Here is an 18,315-nt window from a genome sequence, read left to right on the forward strand (position 1 = left end):
TGTGCGGTCTGTGTATCATGTGTGTATTGTGTGTGCGGTCTGTGTATCATGTGTGTATTGTGTGTGCGGTCTGTGTATCATGTGTGTATTGTGTGTGCGGTCTGTGTATCGTGTGTATTGTGTGTGCGGTCTGTGTATCATGTGTGTTTTGTGTGTGTGGTCCGTGTATCATGTGTGTATTGTGTGTGCTTTCTGTGTATCATGTGTGTATTGTGTGTGCGGTCCGTGTATCATGAGTGTATTGTGTGTGCGGTCTGTGTATCATGTGTATTGTGTGTGCGGTCCTTGTATCATGTGTGTATTGTGTGTGCTTTCTGTGTATCATGTGTGTATTGTGTGTGCTGTCTATCATGTGTGTATTGTGTGTGCGGTCTGTGTATCATGTGTGTATTGTGTGCGGTCTGTGTATCATGTGTGTATTGTGTGTGCGGTCTGTGTATCATGTGTGTATTGTGTGTGCGGTCCGTGTATCATGTGTGTATTGTGTGTGCGGTCTATGTATCATGTGTGTATTGTGTGTGCGGTCTATGTATCATGTGTGTATTGTGTGTGCGGTCTGTGTATCATGTGTGTATTGTGTGTGCGGTCCGTGTATCATGTGTGTATTGTGTGTGCGGTCCGTGTATCATGTGTGTATTGTGTGTGCGGTCCGTGTATCATGTGTGTATTGTGTGTGCCGTCTGTGTATCATGTGTGTTTTGTATGTGTGGTCCTTGTATCATGTGTGTATTGTGTGTGTGGTCTGTGTATCATGTGTGTATTGTGTTTGCGGTCTGTGTATCATGTGTGTTTTATGCGCGGTCCGTGTATCATGTGTGTATTGTGTGTGCGGTCTGTGTATCATGTGTGTATTGTGTGTGCGGTCTGTGTATCATGTGTGTATTGTGTGTGCGGTCCGTGTATCATGAGTGTCTTGTGTGTGCGGTCTGTGTATCATGTGTGTATTGTGTGTGCGGTCTGTGTATCATGTGTGTATTGTGTGTGCGGTCTGTGTATCATGTGTGTATTGTGTGTGAGCGGTCTGTGTATCATGTGTGTATTGTGTGTGCGGTCTGTGTATCATGTGTGTTTTATGCGCGGTCCGTGTATCGTGTGTATTGTGTGTGCGGTCTGTGTATTTTGTGTTTAGTCTGTGTATCATGTGTGTATTGTGTGTGCGGTCTGTGTATTGTGTGTGTAGTCTGTGTTTCATGTGTGTATTGTGTGTGCGGTCTGTGTATCATGTGTGTATTGTGTCTGCGGTCTGTGTATCATGTGTGTATTGTGTGTGCGGTCTGTGTATCATGTGTGTATTGTGTGTGCGGTCTGTGTATCGTGTGTGTATTGTGTCTGCGGTCTGTGTATTATGTTTGTATTGTGTGTGCTGTGTATCATGTGTGTATTGTGTCTGCGGTCTGTGTATCATGTGTGTATTGTGTGTGCGGTCTGTGTATTATGTTTGTATTGTGTGTGCTGTGTATCATGTGTGTATTGTGTGTGCGGTCTGTGTTTCATGTGTGTATTGTGTGTGCGGTCTGTGTATCATGTGTGTATTGTGTCTGCGGTCTGTGTATCATGTGTGTATTGTGTGTGCGGTCTGTGTATCATGTGTGTATTGTGTGCGCGGTCCGTGTATCATGTGTGTATTGTGTGTGCGGTCTGTGTATCGTGTGTATTGTGTGTGCGGTCTGTGTATCATGTGTGTATTGTGTGTGCGGTCTGTGTATCATGTGTGTATTGTGTCTGCGGTCTGTGTATCATGAGTGTATTGTGTGTGCGGTCTGTGTTTCATGTGTGTATTGTGTGTGCGGTCTGTGTATCATGTGTGTATTGTGTCTGCGGTCTGTGTATCGTGTGTATTGTGTGTGCGGTCCGTGTATCATGTGTGTATTGTGTGTGCGGTCTGTGTATCATGTGTGTATTGTGTGTGCGGTCTGTGTTTCATGTGTGTATTGTGTGTGCGGTCTGTGTATCATGTGTGTATTGTGTAGTCTGTGTATCATGTGTGTATTGTGTGTGCGGTCCGTGTTTCATGTGTGTATTGTGTGCGCGGTCTGTGTATCATGTGTGTATTGTGTGTGCGGTCTGTGTATCATGTGTGTATTGTGTGTGTGCTGTCTATCATGTATGTATTGTGTGTGCGGTCCGTGTTTCATGTGTGTATTGTGTGTGCGGTCCGTGTTTCATGTGTGTATTGTGTGTGCGGTCTGTGTATCATGAGTGTATTGTGTCTGCGGTCTGTGTATCATGTGTGTATTGTGTGTGCGGTCTGTGTATCATGTGTGTATTGTGTGTGCTGTCTATCATGTGTGTATTGTGTGTGCGGTCCGTGTTTCATGTGTGTATTGTGTGTGCGGTCCGTGTTTCATGTGTGTATTGTGTGCGCGGTCTGTGTATCATGTGTGTATTGTGTGTGCTGTCTATCATGTATGTATTGTGTGTGCGGTCCGTGTTTCATGTGTGTATTGTGTGTGCGGTCTGTGTATCATGTGTGTATTGTGTGTGCAGTCTGTGTATTGTGTGTGCGGTCTGTGTATCATGTGTGTATTGTGTCTGCGGTCTGTGTATCATGTGTGTATTGTGTGTGCGGTCTGTGTATCATGTGTGTATTGTGTGTGCTGTCTATCATGTATGTATTGTGTGTGCGGTCCGTGTTTCATGTGTGTATTGTGTGTGCGGTCCGTGTTTCATGTGTGTATTGTGTGTGCGGTCTGTGTATCATGTGTGTATTGTGTGTGCAGTCTGTGTATTGTGTGCGCGGTCTGTGTATCATGTGTGTATTGTGTGCGCGGTCTGTGTATCATGTGTGTATTGTGTGTGCGGTCCGTGTTTCATGTGTGTATTGTGTGTGCGGTCCGTGTTTCATGTGTGTATTGTGTGTGCGGTCCATACATTCCATTAATGCTCCTCTCTTTTTTTCTGCAGTTAATGGGTCACCCAGAATGGGATTACAAGAGAAGCTCCCGGGGTTCACAGGTCAGTGCCGCTCCGGTATACACAACATATATATGTATACAAGTGTTCTTGCAGGGTCTTCTCCGGTATTTGGTACATGTGAAGACACGGGGTCTTCCGTGGGCGTAACACTACTCAGACAACTAGCTGTTCATCAAGGTACAAGGCCAGGAGACCCAAGGGTCCCACCCTGGCCTCTCCGAGAGTTTCCATGGAGCCAGATGACTGGCTGGTGCCAATTTGGCTTCTCCGAATGTCTCCATGGTTCCAGGTGACCGGAGGGTCCCACCTGGCAACTCCAAACAACATATCCATGGGGCCAGGTGACTTCATCGTCCCAACCTGGTCTCCCAAATGTATCCATGGGCTCTCTGATGGTCAATGGAGCAGATCCGTATCTTTCCAGTGAGGGCCATATATCCTTAGGCTGGAATCATGTAGAATCCAAATCTGTGTCTCTTTGGGTAAAGCCATGCTTCCAAGCTGATGGTGTGAAGAGAGTCTGATCTTTGATTCTCCTTGTAAAGTCTCTTCTCAATCTCTGTTTCAAGTCTCTCTGCTACAGAAGCACATGTCCCTTAAAATAGTTACAGTCGTCCTTCAAGTACACATTCACAAGTAAGGGGTTAGGGAGGGCATTACTCACAGGGCTCATGTATCATTGTTTGAGCTAATCTATTTACATAGTTGGCATACTAGGGGGCTCTTTAAGTCAACATCATTGTTTCAGAATCAAAGAGGAGACAACAATCAGGGTTATACAAATACTGGTCTGACCTTCCCCAGCCACAGAAATGCACATACATTTACAAGTCAACACAAACATAATAGTGTATTTCTCTTGGATTAACAAATCTAAACGTCTGGTTGATTAACATTATAAACTGTATCGTCATAGTATATATACAGTCATTTCTGAAAGTGTTGGTACCCTCGAAATTGTCTCAAAAAATGAATTATTTCCCCCAGACAATTATCACAATTACACAGGTTTATTTCCTTTATGTTTATTAGAACAACGCAAAAAAAACAGAAAGAAAAGGCAAATTGGATATAATTTCACACACAACCCCAAAAACCATCTGGACAAAATTATTGCCATTTTTCCACAATTGTGGGTAAACAACTTTGTTTCAACTTTGTGATGCTCGTTCACACTCACCTGTGGCAAGTAACAGGTGTGGGCAATATGTGTCACGGGTGTGTCAGAAGTGACAGACAGCAGTTGGTTGCAGGAGATCTCTTCGTTTGGCATTACAGACAATGTCTTAGAAGATGTATCTCTAGGACCCAGCGGCTACCTTCCTCTGGCTAATTAACACCCTGGACTGGGTGTATGAATACCTGCTGTGTGCCAGAGGGAGGTGCCGTTGATATTCATTTCTCCTTGTGAAGGCTTGAGCAAGAGCAGTACTTCTTCCTCTCTGGTGCTAGAGGACATGTGCGCATTTGTCTGCTGTTGACTAAAGCTAAGTGATTTTCCCTTGTTTGTCCCCCCTTGTTGTCTTTAGGGTTCAGTGGAGATCGACTAGTGCTCATCCCCTCCCTTCCCTAGCCTGAGCCTAACGCCAGGGAAAGACAGGGTGAGGTACGTGTGCGGCGATTCGTGAAGAACCAACATAGGGATGTTAGTGGAGACAGCGTGACACTGGATCAGCCTAGGAGGTCTCCACTCCCCCTTTTCCCTAGAATCCGGGCTCCCTTTCCCTCTTCCCTTTGTGTTGCATTTACTCTTTCCCACACCTTGCGTGACATTATGAAAATAACACCTGAAACCAGATAAAAAGGGGAGAAGTTGCGTCAATCTTTGCATTGTGTGTCTGTGTGTGCCACACTAAGCATGAAGAACAGAAAGAGGAGAAGAGAACTGTCTGAGGACATAAGAACCAAAATTGTTGAACAATATCAACAATCTCAAGGTTACAAGTCCATCTCCAGAGATCTTGATGTTCTTTTGTCCATTGTGTGCCACATACTCAAGAGGTTTACAACCCATGGCACTGTAGATAATCTCCCTGGACGTGGACGGCAGAGAAAAACTGATGAAAGATTGTAATGCTGGATAGTTGGATGGTGGATAAGCAGCTCCAATCAAGTGGCAAAAAAATTCAAGCTGTCCTGCAGGGTCAGGGTGTATCAGTGTCAGCACGGGACTATTCGTCCATATGTGAATGAAATGAAATGCTATGGCAGGAGATCCCGGAGGACCCCACAGCTGACACAGAGACATAAAAAAGCTAGACAGCAGTTTGCCAAAATATACGTTGAGTAAACCAAAATCCTTCTGGGAAAGCCTCTTGTGGACAGATGAGCTTTGTGGTAAAGCACATCATTCTATTATTTATCGAAAATGGAAGGTCTACAAACAAAAGAACACAGCACCTACAGTCAGATATGGTGGAGGGTCACAGATGTTTTGAGGTTGTTTTGCTGTCTCTGGCACTTGGGGCCTTGATTGTGTGCAGGAAATCTGAAGATTGCCAAAGGATTTTGGGTGGCAATGTGGTGCCCAGTGTCGGAGAGCTGGGTATGCTTCCTAGGTCATGGGTCGTCCAGCAGGACAATGAAGCATACTTCAAGCTGTTTGTTCCAAAACACACAAAGGAAATAAACCTGTGTATAACAAAAGATGGGGAATTGTGATAATGTTCTGGGAGGAATGCTTCATTTTCTGGAACAATTTCAAGGGTGCCAACACTTTCGGTTATGACTGTATATCCAGTATATATGTGTTCTATTGGGGGTCTCTTCCACACTGGTATACATGACATATATATACATGTGTTTACTTGGGGGTCTCCTCCACTCCAGTACACACTGGGGTAAAATAAGTATTTGATCCACTGCCGATTTTGCAGTTTTCCCACCTACAGAGAATGGAGAGATCTGTAGGTTTTATCGTCGGTCACTTCACCTGAGAGAGACAATCTAAGAATAATATCCAGAAAATCACATTGTATCATTGTTACATAATTAATTTGCATTTTATTGCATGAAATAAGTATTTGATACAACAGAAAAACAGAACTTAATATTTGTCCCAGAAACCTTTGTTACAATTACAGAGGTCAGACGTTTCCTGTAGATCTTGACCTGGTTTGCACACACTGCAGCAGGGATTTTGGCCCCCTCCTCCATACAGATCTTCACCAGGTTTGCACACACTGCAGCAGGGATTTTGGCCCCCTCCTCCATACAGATCTTCTCCAGATCTATCAGGTTTCGGGGCTGTCGCTGGGCAACATTGAGTTTCAGCTCCCACCAAAGATTTTCTATTGGCTTCAGGTGTGAAGACTGGCTAGGCCACTTCAGGACCTTGAAATGCTTCTTACAGAGCCACTCCTTAGTTGCCCTCGCTGTGTGTTTCAGGTCATTGTCATGCTGGAAGACCCAGCCACGACCCATCTTCAATGCTCTAACTGAGAAGTTTGTTGGTCAGAATCTTGCGATACTTGTCCCCATCCATCCTCCCTTCAATACGGTGCAATCGTCCTGTCCCCTTTGCAGAAAAACACTCCCAAAGTATGATGTTTCCCCCACCATGCTTCACTGTTGGGATGGTATTTTTAGGGTTGTACTCATCTTTCTGCTTAGTCCAAACACGGCAAGTGGAGTTGATACCAAAAAGTTCTATTTTGGTCTCATCTGACCACGTGACCTTCTCCCATACCTCCTCTGGATCGTCCAGATGGTCATTGGAGAACTTCAAACGGGCCAGGACTTGTTCTGGCGTAAGAAGGGGGATCTTGGGTGCCTGCAGGATTTTAATCCATGACGGTGTAGTGTGTTACTAACAGTAATGTGTGACACTGTGGTCGCAGCTCTCTTCAGGTCATTGACCAGGTCCTCCCGTGTAGTTCTGGGCTGATTCCTGACCTTTCTCAGAGTCATTATGTAAAAATCCTACAATGTGATTTTCTGGATTTTTTTAGATCCTATGAAGTGACCTTCAATAAAAATTACAGATCTCTCCATTCTGTGTAGGTGGAAAAACTCGCAAAATCGGTAGAGGATGAAATACTTATTTTCCCCACTGTACACATATCTTGTGTTGGGGTCTCCTCCGCTCCTGTACACATGTGTACTGTTGGGGGTCTCCTCCACTCCTGTACACATGTGTTCTGTTGGGGGTCTCCTCCGCTCCTGTACACATGTGTACTGTTGGGGGTCTCCTCCGCTCCTGTACACATGTGTACTGTTGGGGGTCTCCTCCGCTCCTGTACACATGTGTACTGTTGGGGGTCTCCTCCGCTCCTGTACACATGTGTTCTGTTGGGGGTCTCCTCCGCTCCTGTATACATGTGTTCTGTTGGGGGTCTCCTCCGCTCCTATATGCATGTGTTCTGTTGGGGGTCTCCTCCGCTCCTATATGCATGTGTTCTGTTGGGGGTCTCCTCCGCTCCTATATGCATGTGTTCTGTTGGGGGTCTCCTCCGCTCCTGTATACGTGTGTTCTGTTGGGGGTCTCCTCCGCTCCTGTATACATGTGTTCTGTTGGGGGGGGTCTCCTCCGCTCCTATATGCATGTGTTCTGTTGGGGGTCTCCTCCGCGCCTATATGCATGTGTTATGTTGGGGGGTCTCCTCCGCTCCTATATGCATGTGTTCTGTTGGGGGTCTCCTCCGCTCCTGTATACGTGTGTTCTGTTGGGGGTCTCCTCCGCTCCTGTATACATGTGTTGTGTTGGGGGTCTCCTCCGCGCCTATATGCATGTGTTATGTTGGGGGGTCTCCTCCGCTCCTATATGCATGTGTTCTGTTGGGGGTCTCCTCCGCTCCTGTATGCAATACATATATGTATATACTTATTTATTTGGGGGTCTGTTCCGCTCTGCGGTGACCTCACAGGACGATGTTCTTACGTCATCGGGGGTCACCCTGGGGACAAGCATGGATATAATATATCATCTGAGAGGAAACGATGGTGTAATGGAGTCAGTGACGTCATGTGTCTCCCGCCTCCCATTATAGTCTATGAGCAGCCCAGTCCTGTGATGGTGCAGGTCGCCCGGGGGGCTCATCCTGATAGTCCCTGGTGTGGGGTCATTTATCTGCAGGAGGTAATGACCGCACTAATGTCATCCGTAAATGCGATTACAGGGCCGGGAGCGGCTGGTTAATGTCTCCTGTGACGTCAGATAATGAAGTTACTGCGCAGATGGCAGACAATTAGCGCAGCGGCCAGATTGTGCCAGACACCCGTGTGACAGAATCCCCCCGGACCCCTCTAATGTTTACCGCAGTCAGTCCAGGCCATGAAAGGTGCAGAGCGAGGTGCTGACAGCTTCTGTCCGCCAGGAGCTCTGGGAACTACAAGTTCCATGATACCTTATGGTCAGCTCCATCAGAATCCAAACCCACCTGTTACATAAAGATGGCTGTTCTGTTCCTCGACCCGGTGGATTAGGTTAAATTTGGGATGTCTGCAGAAGCCGTCATATCTTAGGTCATTCCTCCCAGGACGGGCGGCCGGCTGTGTCCTCAGGGAGGGGCTCTGACCTGTGCCGAGTCCTCAGGGAGGGGCTCTGACCTGTGCCGAGTCCTCAGGGAGGGGCTCTGACCTGTGCCGAGTCCTCAGGGAGGGGCTCTGACCTGTGCCGAGTCCTCAGGGAGGGGCTCTGACCTGTGCCGAGTCCTCAGGGAGGGGCTCTGACCTGTGCCGAGTCCTCAGGGAGGGGCTCTGACCTGTGCCGAGTCCTCAGGGAGGGGCTCTGACCTGTGCCGAGTCCTCAGGGAGGGGCTCTGACCTGTACCGAGTCCTCAGGGAGGGGCTCTGACCTGTGCCGAGTCCTCAGGGAGGGGCTCTGACCTGTGCCGAGTCCTCGGGGAGGGGGCTGTTATCTAGGAAGAGTCCTCGGGGAGGGGCTCTGACCTGCGCAGAGTCCTCAGGGAGGGGCTCTGACCTGCGCAGAGTCCTCGGGGAGGAGGCTGTGGTCTATGAGGGGTCCTGTCGTAGCTGGGATCTGTGGAGTATCCTGGGGGATGAGTTTGGGATTTATGGAGGGTCCTGGGAAGGGGCTATAATGTATAAGGGATCCAGTGAGAGGGAGCTGTGGTAGAAGGATTGAGGGTGGTAGCTGCGGAGGAGCTGCTGCTCCATGTCGCCCTGGCACACCAGGTGTGGGGTGTATCACGCTCACTTGCAGGCCTCCGCTTCCTCCAGGCCTCCGTCCTCCAGAGCCGCCGCACATCGATCAGGGGACTCCCAGTTCATTTTAATAAGCAAAAGTTTGCTGCACCGTTCAAATTCATCAGATTGTAACTGGCAGTATTGGGCACAGCGCTTACTATTCCTTGTTTCCTTAGTACAGTACGTCTTCAGCGTCACTATCGGTTCCTCCTGGACTATCCCTGTGCTTACTGGTTCCTTCATCCCCATGGATTTCCCGTCCAGTCTCACAGTACACCCGGAAGCCACTACTTACCCTTCTCGCGGTTCCACATCCATCGTTCCCTGTACACCAGAGGATAAGGCACTCTCCATAGTACCTGTACCGAGGCCGAGGAATGTCCACAGGGGATTCCTGTACAGCCTCCCACTGCCATGAACGATAGTTCCTTGCTGACGCTAGCAGCCCACTGCTCCCGAACTTAACCTTGGTTACTGTACTCCCCTATCTGATTCCTACCAGGAAGCTGTCCCTTTTCACTGGGGCTGGTCCCTTCCACTATGGGCTAGTCCCAAACTTTAACTTTGTATTAACCATTTTTCTTTACACCTTAGAGGATTCCTGCTGCACACTCTGTACATTTAATATTTTACACTTGTAATGCCTACTCTATAATCCCGGTCTATCCTATGTCATAAATTCTACACTGTACACTAAACACATTACTTACGCATTACCCATTATCTTATATATATACAATACAGACCAAAAGTTTGGACACACCTTCTCAATTAAAGATTTTTCTGTATTTTCATGACTATGAAAATTGTACATTCACACTGAAGGCATCAAAACTATGAATTACCACATGTGGAATTATATACTTAACAAAAAAGTGTGAAACAACGGGAAATATGTCTTATATTCTAGGGTCTTCACAGTAGCCACCTTTTGCTTTGATGACTGCTTTGCACACTCTTGGCATTCTCTTGATGAGCTTCAAGAGGTAGTCACCGGAAAGGGTCTTCCAACAATCTTGAAGGAGTTCCTGCGATTTCTGAGGCTGGTGACTCGGATAAACTTATCCTCAGAAGCAGAGGTGACTCTTGGTCTTCCTTTCCTGCGGCGGTCCTCATGTGAGCCAGTTTCTTTGTAGCGCTTGATGGTTTTTGCAACTGTACTTGGGGACACTTTCAAAGTTTTCCCAATTTTTCGCATTGACTGACCTTCATTTCTTAAAGTAATGATGGCCACTCGTTTTTCTTTACTTAGCTGCTTTTTTCTTGCCATAATACAAATTCTACCAGTCTATCAGTAGGACTATCAGCTGTGTATCCACCAGACTTCTGCACAACACAACTGATGGTCCCAACCCCATTTATAAGGCAAGAAATCCCACTTATTAAACCTGACAGGGCACACCTGTGTTGTGAAAACCATTTCCGGTGACTACCTCTTGAAGCTCATCAAGAGAATGCCAAGAGTGTGCAAAGCAGTCATCAAAGCAAAAGGTGGCTACTGTGAAGAACCGAGAATATAAGACATATTTTCAGTTGTTTCACACTTTTTTGTTAAGTATATAATTCCACATGTGGTAATTCATAGTTTTGATGCCTTCAGTGTGAATGTACAATTATCATAGTCCTGAAAATACAGAAAAATCTTTAAATGAGAAGGTGTGTCCAAACTTTTGGTGTGTACTGTGTGTATGTATGTATATATATATATATATATATATATATATATATATATATATATATATATGAGACACATAACCTTGTTCACACTATATTGTAATGAGATTGGTGACTTCAGGGGCAGGAACACAATAGTACAGTCCACCACTCTTACACTGTGATCAGAGGAATTCTGTGGAAGGGTCTGTGATCTATGAGAGGTCCTTGGGGAGTGGGCTGTGATCTATGAGAGGTCCTTGGGGAGTGGGCTGTGATCTATGAGAGGTCCTTGGGGAGTGGGTTGTGATCTATGAGAGGTCCTTGGGGAGTGGGTTGTGATCTATGAGAGGTCCTTGGGGAGTGGGTTGTGATCTATGAGAGGTCCTTGGGGAGTGGGTTGTGATCTATGAGAGGTCCTTGGGGACTGGGCTGTGATCTATGAGAGGTCCTTGGGGACTGGGCTGTGATCTATGAGAGGTCCTTGGGGACTGAACTGTGATCTATGAGAGGTCCTTGGGGAGTGGGCTGTGATCTATGAGAGGTCCTTGGAGAGTAGGTTGTGGTCTATGAGAGATCCTTGGGGAGTGGGCTGTGATCTATGAGAGGTCCTTGGGGAGTGGGTTGTGATCTATGAGAGGTCCTTGGGGAGTGGGCTGTGATCTATGAGAGGTCCTTGGGGAGTGGGTTGTGATCTATGAGAGGTCCTTGGGGAGTGGGCTGTGATCTATGAGAGGTACTTGGGGAGTGGGCTGTGATCTATGAGAGGTCCTTGGGGAGTGGGCTGTGATCTATGAGAGGTCCTTGGGGAGTGGGCTGTGATCTATGAGAGGTCCTTGGAGAGTAGGTTGTGGTCTATGAGAGGTCCTTGGGGAGTGGGCTGTGATCTATGAGAGGTCCTTGGGGAGTGGGTTGTGGTCTATGAGAGGTCCTTGGGGAGTGGGCTGTGATCTATGAGAGATCCTTGGGGAGTGGGCTGTGATCTATGAGAGGTCCTTGGGGAGTGGGTTGTGATCTATGAGAGGTCCTTGGGGAGTGGGTTGTGATCTATGAGAGGTCCTTGGGGACTGGGCTGTGATCTATGAGAGGTCCTTGGGGACTGAACTGTGATCTATGAGAGGTACTTGGGGAGTGGGCTGTGATCTATGAGAGGTCCTTGGGGAGTGGGCTGTGATCTATGAGAGGTCCTTGGAGAGTAGGTTGTGGTCTATGAGAGGTCCTTGGGGAGTGGGCTGTGATCTATGAGAGGTCCTTGGGGAGTGGGTTGTGATCTATGAGAGGTCCTTGGGGAGTGGGCTGTGATCTATGAGAGGTACTTGGGGAGTGGGCTGTGATCTATGAGAGGTCCTTGGGGAGTGGGTTGTGATCTATGAGAGGTCCTTGGGGAGTGGGTTGTGATCTATGAGAGGTCCTTGGGGACTGGGCTGTGATCTATGAGTGAGAGGTCCTTGGGGAGTGGGCTGTGATCTATGAGAGGTCCTTGGGGAGTGGGCTGTGATCTATGAGAGGTCCTTGGAGAGTAGGTTGTGGTCTATGACAGGTCCTTGGGGAGTGGGTTGTGGTCTATGAGAGGTCCTTGGGGAGTGGGCTGTGATCTATGAGAGATCCTTGGGGAGTGGTCTGTGATCTATGAGAGATCATTGGGGAGTGATCTATGAGAGGTCCTTGGGGAGTGGGTTGTGATCTATGAGAGGTCCTTGGGGAGTGGGTTGTGATCTATGAGAGGTCCTTGGGGAGTGGGCTGTGATCTATGAGAGGTTCTTGGGGAGTGGGCTGTGATCTATGAGAGGTCCTTGGGGAGTGGGCTGTGATCTATGAGAGGTTCTTGGGGAGTGGTCTGTGATCTATGAGAGGTCCTTGGGGAGTGGTCTGTGATCTATGACAGATCCTTGGGGAGTAGGTTGTGATCTATGAGAGGTCCTTGGGGAGTGGGCTGTGATCTATGAGAGGTCCTTGGGGAGTGGGCTGTGATCTATGAGAGGTTCTTGGGGAGTGGGCTGTGATCTATGAGAGGTCATTAGAGAGTAGGTTGTGATCTATGAGAGGTCATTAGAGAGTAGGTTGTGATCTATGAGAGGTCCTTGTGGAGTGGACTGTGATCTATGAGAGGTCCTTGGGGAGTGGGCTGTGATCTATGAGAGGTTCTTGGGGAGTGGGCTGTTATCTATGAGAGGTCATTAGAGAGTAGGTTGTGATCTATGAGAGGTCATTAGAGAGTAGGTTGTGATCTTTTTGAGGTCCTTGTGGAGTGGGCTGTGATCTATGAGAGGTCCTTGAGGAGTGGGTTGTGATCTATGAGAGGTCCTTGGGGAGTGGGTTGTGATCTATGAGAGGTCCTTGGGGAGTGGGCTGTGATCTATGAGAGGTACTTGGGGAGTGGGCTGTGATCTATGAGAGGTCCTTGGGGAGTGGGTTGTGATCTATGAGAGGTCCTTGGGGAGTGGGCTGTGATCTATGAGAGGTCCTTGGGGAGTGGGCTGTGATCTATGAGAGATCCTTGGGGAGTGGTCTGTGATCTATGAGAGGTCCTTGGGGAGTGGGTTGTGATCTATGAGAGGTCCTTGGGGAGTGGGCTGTGATCTATGAGAGATCCTTGGGGAGTGGGCTGAGATCTATGAGAGGTCCTTGGGGAGTGGGCTGTGATCTATGAGAGATCCTTGGGGAGTGGTCTGTGATCTATGAGAGATCATTGGGGAGTGGTCTGTGATCTATGAGAGATCCGTGGGGTGTGGGTTGTGATCTATGAGAGGTCCTTGGGGAGTGGGCTGTGGTCTATGAGAGATCCTTGGGGAGTTTGTTGTGATCTATGAGAGATCCTTGGGGAGTAGGTTGTGATCTATGAGAGGTCCTTGGGGAGTAGGTTGTGATCTATGAGAGGTCATTAGAGAGTAGGTTGTGATCTATGAGAGGTCCTTGTGGAGTGGGCTGTGATCTATGAGAGGTCCTTGGGGAGTGGGTTGTGATCTATGAGAGGTCCTTGGGGAGTGGGTTGTGATCTATGAGAGGTCCTTGGGGAGTGGGCAGTGATCTATGAGATGTCCTTGGGGAGTGGGCTGTGATTTATGAGACGTCCTTGAGGAGTGGGCTGTGATCTATGAGAGATCCTTGAGGAGTGGGCTGTGATTTATGAGAGGTCCTTGGGGAGTGGGCTGTGATCTATGAGAGATCCTTGGGGAGTGGGCTGTTATCTATGAGAGATCCTTGGGGTGTGGGTTGTGATCTATGAGAGATCCTTGGGGTGTGGGCTGTGATCTATGAGAGGTCCTTGGGGTGTGGGTTGTGATCTATGAGAGATCCTTGGGGAGTGGGCTGTGATTTATGAGAGGTCCTTGGGGAGTGGGCTGTGATCTATGAGAGGTCCTTGGGGAGTGGGCTGTGATCTATGAGAGGTCCTTGGGGAGTGGGCAGTGATCTATGAGATGTCCTTGGGGAGTGGGCTGTGATTTATGAGACGTCCTTGAGGAGTGGGCTGTGATCTATGAGAGATCCTTGAGGAGTGGGCTGTGATTTATGAGAGGTCCTTGGGGAGTGGGCTGTGATCTATGAGAGATCCTTGGGGAGTGGGCTGTGATCTATGAGAGATCCTTGGGGTGTGGGTTTTGATCTATGAGAGATCCTTGGGGTGTGGGCTGTGATCTGTGAGAGGTCCTTGGGGTGTGGGTTGTGATCTATGAGAGGTCCTTGGGGAGTGGGCTGTGATTTATGAGAGGTCCTTGGGGAGTGGGCTGTGATCTATGAGAGGTCCTTGGGGAGTGGGCTGTGATCTATGAGAGATCCTTGGGGAGTGGGCTGTGATCTATGAGAGATCCTTGGGGTGTGGGTTGTGATCTAGGAGAGATCCTTGGGGTGTGGGCTGTGATCTAGGAGAGGTCCTTGGGGAGTGGGCTGTGATCTATGAGAGGTCCTTGGGGAGTGGGCTGTGATCTATGAGAGATCCTTGGGGAGTGGGCTGTGATCTATGAGAGATCCTTGGGGTGTGGGTTGTGATCTAGGAGAGATCCTTGGGGTGTGGGCTGTGATCTAGGAGAGATCCTTGGGGTGTGGGCTGTGATCTAGGAGAGGTCCTTGGGGAGTGGGCAGTGATCTATGAGATGTCCTTGGGGAGTGGGCTGCGATCTATGAGAATGTCCTTGGGGAGTGGGCTGTGATCTATTAAAGGTCCTCAGAGAGGGAGCTGAGATTTCTGGGTGGGCCTGGGGGAGGAAACTGCGATCTATGAGGGATTCTCAGGCAGGGGGTTGTGATCTATAGAGGGCCCTGGGAGTGGAGCCTTTAATCTGTGTGGGGTAGGGCCTTTGATTTATGGGTGTTCCTGGGAAGGAGACTGTGATCTATGGGTGGTCCTGGTGGAGCTTTTGATCTATGTGGTGTCCTGGGGGTAGGGCCTTTGTTTTATGGGTGTTCCCAGGAAGGGAATTGTAATCTATAGGTGTTCCTGGGGGAGAGGGGAGTGATGTATGGGTGGTCCTGGTGGAGGTGGCTGTGATCTATGAGTGGTCCTGGCCTGGGGGCCTTTGATCTATGGGTGTTCCTGGGGGAGGGGACTTTAATCTATGGGTTGTCCTATGAGTAAGACCTTTGATTTATAGGTGTTCCTGGGGGAGTGAGCTGTGATCAATGAGGGGTTCTCATGGAGGGGTCTATGATCCATTGGGTCTTGTGGGAAGATCCTTTGATCCATGTAGGGTCCGGGAGTAGGGGGTTGTGATCTATAGGTGTTCTTGGAGTAGGGAACTGTGATGTATGAGTGGTCCTGGGGGAGGTAGTCTTGTAGTTGGGTACTTTGATCTATAGGTGTTTGAGGGAGGGGGCTGTGATCTGAGGGTTTCTCAGGGAGGGGGGGCTTTGTTCTATAGTGGGTTCTGTGGGAGGAGACTTTTATCTACGGGGGGTCCTGTGGGAGGAGACTTTGAACTATGGAGGGCCCTGTGGGAGGAGACTTTGATCTATGGGGGTCCTGTGGGAGGAAACTTTGATCTATAGAGGACCCTGTGGGAGGAGACTTTGATCTATGGTGGGCCCTGTGGGAGGAAACTTTGATCTATGGAGGGCCCTGTGGGAGGAGACTTTGATCTCTGGGGGTCCTATGCGAGGAGACTTTGATCTATGGGTGCCCTGTGGGAGGAGACTTTGATCTATGGGTGTCCTGTGGGAGGAGACTTTGATCTATGGGTGTCCTGTGGGAGGAGACTTTGATCTATGGGTGTCCTGTGGGAGGAGACTTTGATCTATGGGGATCCTGTGGGAGGAGACTTTGATCTATGGGTGTCCTGTGGGAGGAGACTTTGATCTATGGGTGTCCTGTGGGAGGAGACTTTGATCTATGGGTGTCCTGTGGGAGGAGACTTTGATCTATGGGTGTCCTGTGGGAGGAGACTTTGATCTATGGGTGTCCTGTGGGAGGAGACTTTGATCTATGGGTGTCCTGTGGGAGGAGACTTTGATCTATGGGTATCCTGTGGGAGGAGACTTTGATCTATGGGGATCCTGTGGGAGGAGACTTTGATTTATGGGTGTCCTGTGGGAGGAGACTTTGATCTATGGGTGTCCTGTGGGAGGAGACTTTGATCTATGGGGATCCTGTGGGAGGAGACTTTGATCTATGGGTGTCCTGTGGGAGGAGACTTTGATCTCTGGGTGTCCTGTGCGAGGAGACTTTGATCTATGGGTGTCCTGTGGGAGGAGACTTTGATCTATGGGTGTCCTGTGGGAGGAGACTTTGATCTATGGGTGTCCTGTGGGAGGAGACTTTGATCTATGGGGATCCTGTGGGAGGAGACTTTGATCTATGGGGATCCTGTGGGAGGAGACTTTGATCTATGGGGATCCTGTGGGAGGAGACTTTGATCTATGGGGATCCTGTGGGAGGAGACTTTGATCTATGGGGATCCTGTGGGAGGAGACTTTGATCTATGTGTGAGGAGTCCGGACCTCGGAAGCTGGACCTTATCTATATTGATTATGTCCTGGATGGGAGACCCCGGTGTCATCTGCAGTGATGGGGGGACCCTCTGATAAATTTTCTCCATTGAATGAAGTGAATTATGAATGAAGCCTCTTGGAGCGAGGGGGATAATGAGCGAGGGGGATAATGAGCGGGCGGGATAATGAGCGGGCGGGCGGGATAACGAGCGGGCAGACTAGCGGGATAACGGGAGAGCGGGCGGGCTAACGAGCGAGGGGGCTAACGAGCGGCAGCACGGGGACAATTGCTCGTTGTCTTTATCAATCTATTTCCTATAATTGAATGGAGCGCGGCGGCGTCTGCTCCTCGTCAGGACGGCGGCTTCGCACTTTACCCTCCGGTTCCTAAGCAACCCTTCTTCTAAGATTAAAGACTTCCTGAGCCGTCCGCCTGCGGCACGGCTTCACTGGGGACTTGCCGGCGGTCGTCCCGGCGTCCATGCCCTCCGCAGCCGGACTCTACCTCCGCGATGAGCTGGAGAAGCCTGCGCCGCCTGAAGCGGAGGAGGGAGGTCGTCCCGTCCAGGGATCAGGTAGGCGCAGGGCTGCAGTGGAGCCGCGAGATCTCACGTAGTGAAGCTGTCCCTGGTGTGATGATGAGGGTTGTGATCCGCTTTGTGTATCGGGGCCACTGTACGCTGGGGGTCTCCAGCTTTCAAGGGTCCCGATCCTCTCGTCACTCCGCTGGCGCCTGCAGCACCATTTATGACTGGACCTTACGTGCCAGCAGATGGCGCCCTCCTCATCCGTACAGACACGTCTCCCATGATGCAGTGCAGCAGGACATGTGAGGCAGGCTGGGATGGCGCCAGCAGAGGGCGCCGCTTATCAGCACAGGCAGGTATTTTATCCGTGGCCTCAGATGCATCATAGACACGGCGAAACCATACAGCGTACAGACCGACGCCATGTTTCCCCTTGTATGGGGGGGAGATACGGTTGTATAGCTGCTCCGGGGGAGAAGTGCATTGTGGGTGCTAAATGAACGCTAAGCCTCTGGTAGATAAATCAACGGCAGAGACTGATGTGAGATTAACCCCCGCCGCCCTGCTCGGCACCGGCGTCCTCGGAAAGCCCCAGATTACAGGAGATTGAGGTCAGGTCCTGCCATCAGCGGACGCAAAAGTAACATTATTGTAATCAAAACTTTAAAAGAGATCTCCGGATTCATGCAAATGAGGCTACAATGGCTCCTCCCTCATTTTCATTATTATAAATACACTATTAGTATACAATATAGATGTCTGACATTACATAGTACAGCGCCACCTTGTGTTCTCAATGTATAACAATGTGCATGACACACGCTCAGTCACCTCCATCTAATGAGCCGAGTGCTGGAAGACACACATGCTCAGTCACCTCCATCTAATGAGTCGAGTGCTGGAGGACACACACGCTCAGTCACCTCCACCTAATGAGCCGAGTGCTGGAGGACACACATGCTCAATCCCATCCACCTAATGAGCCGAGTGCTGGAGGACACACACGCTCAGTCACCTCCACCTAATGAGCCGACTGCTGGAGGACACACATGCTCAATCCCATCCACCTAATGAGCCGAGTGCTGGAGGACACACATGCTCAGTCACCTCCATCTAATGAGCCGAATGCTGGAGGACACACACACTCAGT

The 18,315-nt window shown here is 49.2% G+C and overlaps 1 protein-coding gene across 4 annotated transcripts in view; it reads left to right on the forward strand.

The window, feature by feature from the left end:
- Positions 1-18,315, forward strand: part of PDE3A (phosphodiesterase 3A) — a 611,920-nt gene that overhangs the window by 501,462 nt on the left and 92,143 nt on the right. For 3 of the 4 annotated variants that reach the window (XM_073650585.1, XM_073650589.1, XM_073650586.1), the window contains exon 2: positions 2,905-2,955. In XM_073650585.1, coding sequence (XP_073506686.1) covers positions 2,905-2,955 — 51 coding nt within the window. Of the gene's footprint in view, positions 1-2,904; positions 2,956-17,066; positions 17,214-18,315 lie in introns of those variants that run through there. The other variant, XM_073650587.1, reaches the window with a different exon arrangement.

Source organism: Phyllobates terribilis, unplaced genomic scaffold (genome assembly GCF_046119375.1).
Source record: "Phyllobates terribilis strain yellow unplaced genomic scaffold, ASM4611937v1 Scaffold_10__3_contigs__length_209671492, whole genome shotgun sequence".
Classification (NCBI taxonomy): domain Eukaryota; kingdom Metazoa; phylum Chordata; class Amphibia; order Anura; family Dendrobatidae; genus Phyllobates; species Phyllobates terribilis.